This window comes from Camelina sativa, chromosome 3 (assembly GCF_000633955.1).
Source record: "Camelina sativa cultivar DH55 chromosome 3, Cs, whole genome shotgun sequence".
In the NCBI taxonomy this organism is placed as follows: Eukaryota; Viridiplantae; Streptophyta; class Magnoliopsida; order Brassicales; family Brassicaceae; genus Camelina; species Camelina sativa.
Genome location: NC_025687.1, coordinates 11,469,369 through 11,479,271, shown reverse-complemented (window position 1 = coordinate 11,479,271; position 9,903 = coordinate 11,469,369). Strand labels below are relative to the sequence as shown.

At 40.0% G+C, this 9,903-nt stretch overlaps 4 protein-coding genes across 5 annotated transcripts in view; 1 reads left to right on the top strand and 3 right to left on the bottom strand.

The window, feature by feature from the left end:
* The window catches only part of LOC104776590 (probable methyltransferase PMT2), a 10,106-nt gene extending 7,701 nt beyond the window's left edge, over window positions 1-2,405 (top strand). Inside the window, exons 3-8 of one of the 2 annotated variants that reach the window (XM_010500686.2) lie at window positions 5-537; window positions 635-845; window positions 944-1,238; window positions 1,322-1,711; window positions 1,806-1,883; window positions 1,963-2,405. In XM_010500686.2, coding sequence (XP_010498988.1) covers window positions 5-537; window positions 635-845; window positions 944-1,238; window positions 1,322-1,711; window positions 1,806-1,883; window positions 1,963-2,188 — 1,733 coding nt within the window. In that variant the 3' untranslated portion in view covers window positions 2,189-2,405. The remainder of the gene's footprint in view (window positions 1-4; window positions 538-634; window positions 846-943; window positions 1,239-1,321; window positions 1,712-1,805; window positions 1,884-1,962) is intronic. The other variant, XM_019243653.1, reaches the window with a different exon arrangement.
* On the bottom strand, window positions 2,336-4,362 carry LOC104776592 (sphinganine C4-monooxygenase 1-like). The gene is made up of 2 exons (XM_010500687.1): window positions 3,891-4,362; window positions 2,336-3,136 (listed from the first exon to the last, which is right to left on the bottom strand). The coding sequence occupies exons 1-2, from the start codon at window positions 4,114-4,116 to the stop codon at window positions 2,589-2,591; spliced, it is 774 nt and encodes a 257-aa protein (XP_010498989.1). The 5' UTR covers window positions 4,117-4,362; the 3' UTR covers window positions 2,336-2,588.
* Window positions 4,748-6,840, bottom strand: LOC104776588 (origin of replication complex subunit 6). Its single transcript, XM_010500685.2, has 10 exons — window positions 6,534-6,840; window positions 6,386-6,432; window positions 6,169-6,273; window positions 5,975-6,055; window positions 5,779-5,890; window positions 5,630-5,692; window positions 5,445-5,532; window positions 5,276-5,340; window positions 5,047-5,143; window positions 4,748-4,945 (listed from the first exon to the last, which is right to left on the bottom strand). The coding sequence occupies exons 1-10, from the start codon at window positions 6,651-6,653 to the stop codon at window positions 4,869-4,871; spliced, it is 855 nt and encodes a 284-aa protein (XP_010498987.1). The 5' UTR covers window positions 6,654-6,840; the 3' UTR covers window positions 4,748-4,868.
* On the bottom strand, window positions 6,953-9,892 carry LOC104776587 (cullin-3A). Its single transcript, XM_010500684.2, has 3 exons — window positions 9,649-9,892; window positions 9,346-9,528; window positions 6,953-9,190 (listed from the first exon to the last, which is right to left on the bottom strand). Exons 2-3 carry the CDS (start codon window positions 9,504-9,506, stop codon window positions 7,153-7,155), a joined length of 2,199 nt encoding a protein of 732 aa, XP_010498986.1. The 5' UTR covers window positions 9,507-9,528; window positions 9,649-9,892; the 3' UTR covers window positions 6,953-7,152.

The window sequence follows — 9,903 nt, the reverse complement described above, 5'->3', positions numbered from 1 at the left end:
TTTGGTAAAGGAGACAGTATTGCTCTTGAGATGACAAACAGTGGTGCTGACTGCAACATTGTTCCGAGCTTGAACTTCGAGACTCATCACGCAGGGGAGTCCAGTATTGTTGGTGCTTCTGAAGCAGCAAAGGTCAAGGCTTTCGAGCCGTGCGATGCTCGTTACACGGATTACACTCCATGTCAAGATCAGAGACGCGCCATGACTTTCCCGAGAGATAGTATGATTTACAGAGAGAGGCATTGCGCACCTGAGAAGGAGAAACTACACTGTCTTATACCAGCTCCTAAAGGATATGTGACACCTTTCTCTTGGCCTAAGAGTCGAGATTACGTGCCTTATGCTAATGCACCGTATAAAGCATTGACTGTTGAGAAGGCAATTCAGAATTGGATTCAGTATGAAGGTGACGTTTTTAGATTCCCTGGTGGTGGAACTCAGTTCCCTCAAGGTGCTGATAAGTATATTGATCAGCTTGCTTCGGTTATACCTATGGAGAACGGAACTGTTAGGACTGCTTTGGACACTGGTTGTGGGGTAATGTCTTTATGTTTTGATTGTCTTATTTGAATTTTCAGAGTTTGATATTCTTCAATAGTTACATAGTGGAATTAAATATGAAACGTTTTGTTAGGTTGCAAGTTGGGGAGCATACTTATGGAGCAGAAATGTACGTGCAATGTCTTTTGCACCAAGAGATTCACACGAGGCTCAGGTCCAATTTGCTCTCGAGAGAGGTGTTCCTGCTGTTATTGGTGTTCTTGGTACCATAAAGTTGCCATACCCAACGCGGGCTTTTGACATGGCTCATTGCTCTCGGTGTTTGATTCCATGGGGAGCAAATGGTTAGAACCATTTCTGATCTCATGATATCAATTTGACTTTCATTTTGTATGAAAAATATATCAGTTAGTTACAATGGTGGTTTTGTGTGTTTTAACAGATGGGATGTATTTGATGGAAGTTGACCGTGTGCTTAGACCCGGTGGCTACTGGATTCTATCTGGTCCTCCAATCAACTGGAAAGTCAACTACAAGGCATGGCAACGTCCCAAGGAGGACCTTCAAGAGGAACAAAGAAAGATTGAGGAAGCTGCTAAACTTCTCTGTTGGGAGAAAAAGTATGAACATGGTGAGATCGCAATCTGGCAGAAGAGAGTCAATGATGAGGCATGCCGTTCAAGACAAGATGATCCTAGAGCCAATTTCTGCAAAACTGATGATAGTGATGATGTCTGGTAAGTATTCATTTGTTGTTATAACCTCATTTACTTTTCTTGTTAGAAACATCTGCATCAAGTTTAATTGTTTTTGGCTCTAGGTACAAGAAAATGGAGGCATGTATTACGCCGTATCCGGAGACAAGTAGCTCAGATGAAGTAGCTGGTGGTGAGCTTCAGGTTTTCCCAGATAGGCTCAACGCAGTGCCGCCAAGGATCTCTAGTGGTTCCATCTCTGGTGTTACTGTTGATGCCTATGAAGATGATAACCGACAGTGGAAAAAACATGTGAAAGCATACAAGAGAATCAACAGTCTACTTGACACTGGAAGGTACCGTAACATCATGGACATGAACGCAGGGTTTGGTGGATTTGCTGCTGCTCTCGAGTCCCAAAAGCTTTGGGTTATGAATGTTGTTCCCACAATTGCCGAAAAGAATAGACTTGGAGTTGTATATGAACGTGGACTCATTGGTATCTTCCACGACTGGTAAGTTAAAAAAACAATACCTTCTTCTTCTCACTCAACTTCCTTAACTTTTTATTGTTTCTGGTTTGAGAGACATGGTTTACATGGTTTTCAGGTGTGAGGCTTTCTCTACATACCCAAGAACATATGACCTAATCCACGCAAACCACCTCTTCAGTCTTTACAAGAACAAGTATGTATATATCTGTTTTCTTCAATGACTCGTAACAAAAACTTTCAGGACGCTAATGTATGAATCTGAAACTCTTTAGGTGCAATGCTGATGACATTCTTCTGGAGATGGATCGAATTCTCCGACCAGAAGGAGCTGTTATAATCCGGGACGATGTTGACACATTGATCAAGGTGAAGAGAATCATCTCTGGAATGAGATGGGATGCGAAGCTGGTTGATCATGAGGATGGTCCTTTAGTTCCTGAGAAGGTTTTGATTGCTGTGAAGCAGTACTGGGTCACCAACTCCACCTCGTCTCACTGAAGCTTCTTTCGTTCCGGGGTGACCTGACATTTTGATCAAATGATAGAGCTTTCTCTCCTTAGGGAGAGAGCTACAGTCTTGTCTTAAAACACTTTTATTGAGTATCTATTTATTAATGTTATAGTTTATATTTCTTTCCCAATCCAAAAGCTTGGAACTTGTGGTGTATCATTGAATTCTCAACTTAATAGTTTTTGCATAAGCCAACTCTGTTTCATTCTCTTCTTACAAAGTCAAATTTAAATAATCAACACGTATATTATAGTACACCACAACGTGTAGTGTAATATATACAAATCTCAAACCCAAGGTTAATGTAGCTCTAGAGAGAAGCAAATCAGCTCCTCTGATTACAAAGTAAGTCTCTAGGTGTTCCAAAAGCTCAGGCTCTCAACTCAAATCAGTCTTTAACTTGTTTAGTTGGACGAGCTTCAAATCCGCCATCTTTCCGTTTCTCAAGTGAGTAAGGCATGTAAGTACCGAGAATCTGATCCCACATGACAAAGAAAGGCTGAGAGAAGTTGAATTTGCTTCCATAAAGCTGATGATGCACATCATGATACGCAGTGTTGTTCTTAAACAAGATATGGAAGAGATTCCCAGGGAGGCAGAGTCCGCAATGGTCATCCACGGTTTTAATAGTTGCAAAGGAGAAGAAGAAGACTGAAGTTCTTGGAGACATACCCGAAATGAGAAAAGATAAAGCGCCACCAGTTGTATCGAGTATAAGTCCTTCTACTGGATGATTGTATAGAGCTCCATAGGCATAGGGAACAACAAGCCTATGGTGCTGAGAGTGGATATGTTTGTACAAGAACTTGTTGTGATGCATATACCTATGCATGAAGTATTGCCATGTGTCAAGGACTAACATGGCGGTTACACACTGGCTAGCTAAAACCAATAGAGAAAACTGTTTCGTCTTGCTGGAATCAGCATCACTTCCTGCACCTGCAGATGAGATACAACATAATCAAAAAAGGTTTACTGCCAGAAAAGAGAAAAAGAAAACTATAGACTCGAAGATTCAGAACGTGTAGAAACACCGTGGAAAAGTTCATCCTAACATACAGAGTTCAAGAGATGTAATGACATGTGATTGACTAATACAGTCACAGCTTCATAAATAGAGAACATGTCCAAGCCATAAGCTGATAAGTATGAAACTTCTGTGAGAAAAAATTGCTTCAATCATCAAATGGTTAAGCAAACACAGTGAAAAAGATTCTACCATAAAGAGGTCCAGAGATTTGATTGTACGAAAGAAATGGAATCTATCAGAAACATTGAGTAAAAGAATATGATCTATGAGACATACTACGTTGGGTATAATCAACAACCGATGAACATTTCCTGTGACACCCATAGTTTCTTATAAACACCATCCAGAATAAGATGAAGGTAAAATAAAAATGCTACACAACGGGACAATCAAATCACTGAACAACCAATGTCAGGCCCAGAACAAGATAAAGATAATTCCTTTACATCTCAAACAAACACCAAACTATCCATTTCTAATTCACATCTCATAAAGGATTCAGAGATAGATCAATTACAACATTTGAGCTCAGTAAGAGAACAGAAGAGCCATTACTCCAATTCAACAAGTATACATCACATTACTAATCATTACTCGTATCCAGCAAGGGAGCAATTTGACATTATTTTTAATCATAATGTTAATATGGGTATGGCAGCTTTACCGTGAATAGAAGGATAGCGACGATGGCTTGAATAAACTGCTGGAGAAGAACACCTTTAACAACATTGGACTTGGAGACAAGATTCTTCTCGTCTTCATCAACCTTGGAATGTAATCTATAGCTCTCCAACGATGAGAGCGATACATAAATCCCAGAGTAAACCCAATACACCACAATCGGAGCAAAAGCTCCCAGTAATTCGTCAGATGGAACAAAACCCATCTCCCTAATTCCACCTTCAGATCCTTTACAAACTTGTGGGAATCAGTGAAAATGGAACGGGAAAATGCGGAATTGGACGTAAAAAAAAAAAAAATTTGGAAATTTGACAATTGGAGAAATGAAAGAGAGGACAATGGAGAAATAAGTAATAGATATACTCGAAAGAAAAAGCTTCAAAAATTGGAAAAAAAAGGTGAGGTTTTTAGGGTTTACAGTTTTTTTTTATTTTGCCAAATCAATCATCAATGGATATAATTTGGGGAAGAAAGAGAGAGACAGCCAGACAGTAAACTAAAATAGCAAAAGCCTATCTTTGTCTACGTGGCACACGATGAAACGATCTAACTTAAGATAGATCTTTTTTTTTGACCGTTCGATGGAGAAGCAAATGTGTTCCTTTATCGTATTCGTTAGTATACTTGATTATGTTCTTCCCGCGTTTTGTTATATTCTTGTTTTCAAGTTGTACCTGGAGCCTGGACTGGAGGCTTGGAAAAGAGACGTGTGGTGGACCAGTAAAGTTAACCTAACCGATGCTTACCAGTTGGGTTTACGAAATATCATTTTAAATATTCAATTTATCATAGTTTCCTAAAGATTTTTGTGTCATTGTTTGCGTAGAAGTTAGAAATAAAATGTGTATGGGGGGTTAAAAACACTTGTTTTCAAGAATTGTCATTTACACATACATTATTCCTTGTGATAAAAACAACAATAAATTGAAAAGGATCCGAGTCCGAATGTGTGCAAGGTTATGAATCAACAGGCAACTCTTTTGTCTCTGTCTTCTTTGGGAAATTGAGACTGGCCTGAATAACTCTCTTAGATCCTGCAATGTGGCACAATATCCAGATACATCAGCAACAAAGAAAACATACAAGTGAGTCATTTCTTGGTTGGTGATAAATTCAGTTTACAAAAGTTCAGCACCTTTCTCTGGATTCTGCTTGATCGAATTGACGACTGTGGATTTCCAGTCCTCATACTTAGCCTCTTCCATCTTCTTGTGTCTTTTGTAACATGAAGACTGCAAAAGCAAATTAAATGTAGTGTGAGTTGCAAAACAGCCACAAGTTTGAGAACAAGTATGTGCATTTAATCCCTCACAAAGAGAAACTGATACTTCCGATTACAGGAAAGCCAGTTGCCAATAAAATACCTCTTCATCAGATGAATATCCACCATCCTCAAGTCTCCTCTTTCCAGGTAACACATCAAGCAAGTCTGAGGAAAAATTTGCACATAATTGATTAATTGTGTTCAAGATAAGCAACCTTCACTGCACTGAACTAGACTAGTAGTGAATATAAGACGAGAAGAAACCATACCTCGGTTTCCTTTCACGTCCTTTGCATCTTTCTTTTCCTTTGAAATCCCAACACAGTCAAAGCAAAGATCCGTCATGGAGGTTGAGACCTGTTTTAAAAGAGCAATGTAGTTCCAACGTTCAGTACTTGGGCAATCGGGTCATACATTAAAGATATTAGCTGTGTCTGGATGATATAACACTTACGCAAGAGAACTCAGACTCTGATGTTCCACAAACCTCAATCAGCCTAAGTTTATCTACCTTAAGCTGCATATAGATAACACAGAAAAAGTTCAGAATCTAAAGATATTATAAACATTCCGTCAAAAACAGAAAGAAATCAATGTATTTACCTTCTGCTTCTTAGCACATAAATAAAAAGCAGCAGCTGTAAATACAGGTCTAGTAAAGTCAGCATTGGCCCGTCTCGACGCTGGTAGTGATGCAAGAAACCGTTCCTTATACCTATAGATCCATATGAGGCATTTCAACAAACATATGCTAGGCGAAATCATTAAGTACACAATTGAAGCGCCGAAGAGGGCTTACGAGGAAAGAACATTTTGCACAGATTTGATTATCCTAACGCAGCCAAACTGAACAGCCAATTCTCTTACATTAAGCTTAATCCTGAAATGTCCATCAAGAACACACACACATCAATCAATATAAGTCCACCACCACCAACAGAGATTCATTAAAACAAGTTGGAAGCAAAAAAAGACTTGAAAAAGGAAACTCACTTGATCCCAATAACGTTTTGAAGACTATTGAATGATCTAGAGTAAGCCTTTTCAGACATACCACTCAACTTAATCGCTGCTTGTCTATCGAATAGAATCTGCAATCTAGCGATTAGATTCGAATCGATTAAGTCAGATACTGCACAATAAATGATAACCCACTAATGGAAATCGAAATCGATAACACAATCAATTTATGAAAAACAAGAAATTTTACCTAGAGGCGGCGATCTCCATACATATCACAGCTTTACAGATCTCACCCTGAGTACACCAAAAACAAACACTCCCGAGTTCAAATAGGGAACACCGTAAGGAACCAATCAAAAATTGAGACTTTAAGAATTCAGAATCGGATGACTTACAACGCCGATGATGGATGAATCGAACTGGGCATCACAAAGACGGCGGATCTCTGCTGCTTTTCTGATTAAAAGCTTGTTGTTATCCAGACCAAGTTTCCTAGCTATGTCGGAGATATCCATATCCTCTTTCAAATAGTTTCCCGGCGATTGAGTTAAGAGAGACAAAAGAATCAAAAAGGCTGAGAGTGAGAGATATTTTCGAGAAAAGACAATGGAACTCACTACCAATTAAGGGCAAATGGAAAACGCTATTAAAGAAAACGTTGCCACCGTTTGGCTACGAAACGGAGTTTGGCGGGATTTTTTACGACTGATTGAAATTTTAGCCGCGAAGATTTTTTTTCGCTCTTAACCAATTTATAATAGGCCTAAAAAGGCCTTAGCCCGGCCCATAACGTCCTAAGTAAAAAATAACAATATTCCGATCAAATACGACATCGTTAAGGAAACAAATGTATATCCCAGTAACGGTAGTAACAACAACACAGTGTTGGTTCGTTCTTACCGACTACCGTACAGTTAAGAAGCTTTTACACCAAACAGACGAAACAAAGGGAGCAAAGAAACAAGCGGGGTAAAGCCTTTTTTGTTTTTTGGGGTTGTGGTATTCAACTTATTTTTAGGCTAGATAGCGGTAAAGTTTCCGGTCTGTACTATCCCTTTCCAAGAAATCACGTTCAATGAGCGACTCGATTCTCTTCTTTATCTCCGTTGGGTTAGCCAGGAACCGTGGCTGCAACTGTTTGGTCACCTCTGCGATTATGTTGTTGTGGTCCAGTATTTTTCTGGACTTCATGATCCTCACAATCGCTGCTTCGATCTGAGGTTTCCTGTCTTCTTCCACTCTCTGTCTCGTCTCTTGCTTCTCCGGTTCTGTCTCCTTCTGGGCCACTACGGTTCCTATCTTTACTTTGTAAAACTTGCTCGTGAACTTCTCGTTTACATAAAACGAATCCTCCTCTCCTATGTCCTTGCTCATGGGTTCTTTCTTTATGACGTTTTTGCCTTTTACACATGCCAGCGACTGCAAACAGCGTTTCAGATCTGACGCCGGGATTTCAGTAGCCTGTTCAATCTCTTTGTAGCTGAGACGATCAGCGTTATTGAACAGCATGAGAACACACATCTGGAAAGTCGACACGTTCAGTTCATGTTTCTGACCCTTTCCAAAGACGGCTTTGATATCAGCTGTGCCCATGTTAGTTTGCCAGGTTAACCTTCTACCGGTATGGGTCCCAAGGTAGTAAGAACGGAACTTCTCACAGAGAACTGACACTTCAGCTGGGAGATTACAAGGTACTGCAGGCTGTGTTGGCCAAGAACCAGTTGTAAGAACCTGAACAATAAGTGTTGGTCCTTCTGAAAGCTCAGGGTGACTGCCATAAAACCCGCGCATTGTGTCCTCTGAAGTCTTCATGTCAGTGAACATGCCTTCCAATTTTGAAGTGAACTGATAGCCACATTCTGTCTTCAGTTTCACTATCAAACTTCTTTCTGCGTCATCCGACACAGTTTTGCCTGAGAGAAGCCTTTTAGCCAAATGCTGCTTGTAGTACTTCTCAAACACATCCTTCTCTTGTAAATAGCGGAACAGCATCATAACTTTATCGAGAATAACCTCCACATCCACATCGACGATACCCTTAATCCCTTTACGTAGCTTGTCATCAACAAACAGGGAGATGAACTCAGGAGAACGAGCATTCAAGTTGATGAAATACTCGAATGAAGAGTTTAGCGCGTTCTGGAATGTTTTATCATTGCCGAAAGCCGTGCTGATGACTTTGTCATATTTATCCCGCTCATCCAATAGTCGCTGAACAAATTCCACCGGGTCCTTTGACTTTTCCGGATCAGTAACCAGTTGCTTTCCCATCTCCCTAAGATGTGAAGTCATAACATCTCTGACGGTAAGAAGACCGTTGGTAACCCTGCGGAACAAGTTGTACATCCTACCCAAATCCTCATACTTGTCATGCAGAAGCATATAAACCAGACCTGAATTATCCATGTGAACGAGTCTCTGCATGTGGTTGGCAATCATCTCTTTCTCAACCACACTGGTAATCTTCTCTTCGCTCTTGGGATCCAAGTAGTGTGCTACCCTATCTATTTCTTCGGTCAGGCGCTTCTCAGCTTTCTTTAGGTAATCCCCACAATCACAAGATTCAATAAACTCCTGAGACTCAACCTTGTAAAACTCAGAAGACGCATCCAAAAAAGGCTTCTCAAAATCCTCCTGATACACAGATTCACCCAAGTCCATAAACATCTTAATCACACTCCTCATCAAACCCCTGTCTATGACTTCACCAGTCCGTTCCTTCTGCACTAGATCAAGAAGAGTGTTTAGAAGCCTCGTATGTATCTTAGTGAAATGCACAACGTTATCCCTCCACAAGCTAAGCCCCATGGGATGAACATGTGTCTTTTTGGTGCTCTCAATGTAAGTCCTATCCATGTACATGAGAATATCCCGAATCATCTCCAACGCTTTGTTGTGGTCATTCCATTTCTTATTGAGCTCTTCAAGGAACGATCCTCCCTGAGCTGCCTCAATCAGCTTGGATTTTTCTTTGAGATGAGCAGTCATAGTAACAATAAACCCAGTGTAAAGCTTCTCACCAAACTTATGCAGGACCATGTTGTATGCGTTTCTGGAGCAAAAGAATGAAACAAACATAACAAAATCATTCGCCCAGCTAAGGAAAATAAAACACGAAACCTAAGCTGAATCCAAGTAATTGAGATTCTAGAAAACACAACCACAACAATTCGTGCAGGAATCAAGAGAGAGAGCAAAAGGAGATACCTGTAAAGCTCTTCGAAACTGAGACCGCTAGCATCTTGATTGTAAATCTGATGGATCGCACGCTCAAGAATCTGCCAAGTTTTATCAGCGTATTTGGGATCTACAACGACTCGATGCTTAAACGCCTCTATCTGAAAATTCCTCTTCTTCTGATTACTCATTTTTTTTTTGAAAAACCAAAACCTGAATCCCAAAGCAAATATCGACTCAAATCAATCTAAAATTCCAAGAAAACAACAACGATAAATTGAAACGGAGAATAAATAAAAACAAAAAGGTGGATCGAGGGAATCGGAGACTGACCGGAGAAAGAGGGATGATCGGATTAGGGTTTGGAATTGTATTCTTAGCTTCCGTGAACAGATTTGGGGGAAATTAAAAAAGGAAGGAAATAGAATAATAATTGAAAAGCTTAAAGGTGAAGAAGCTTATAAAGCCTATGGGTATTTGCAGCGTCGGTGTGTGTAGATAGAGAGAGATCGGAGAAGGAGAATTTGAAGGTGGAGGAGAGGTTCTTTTATGAGAAGAGGAAGATGATGATTAAAAAAAAAAAAAAAA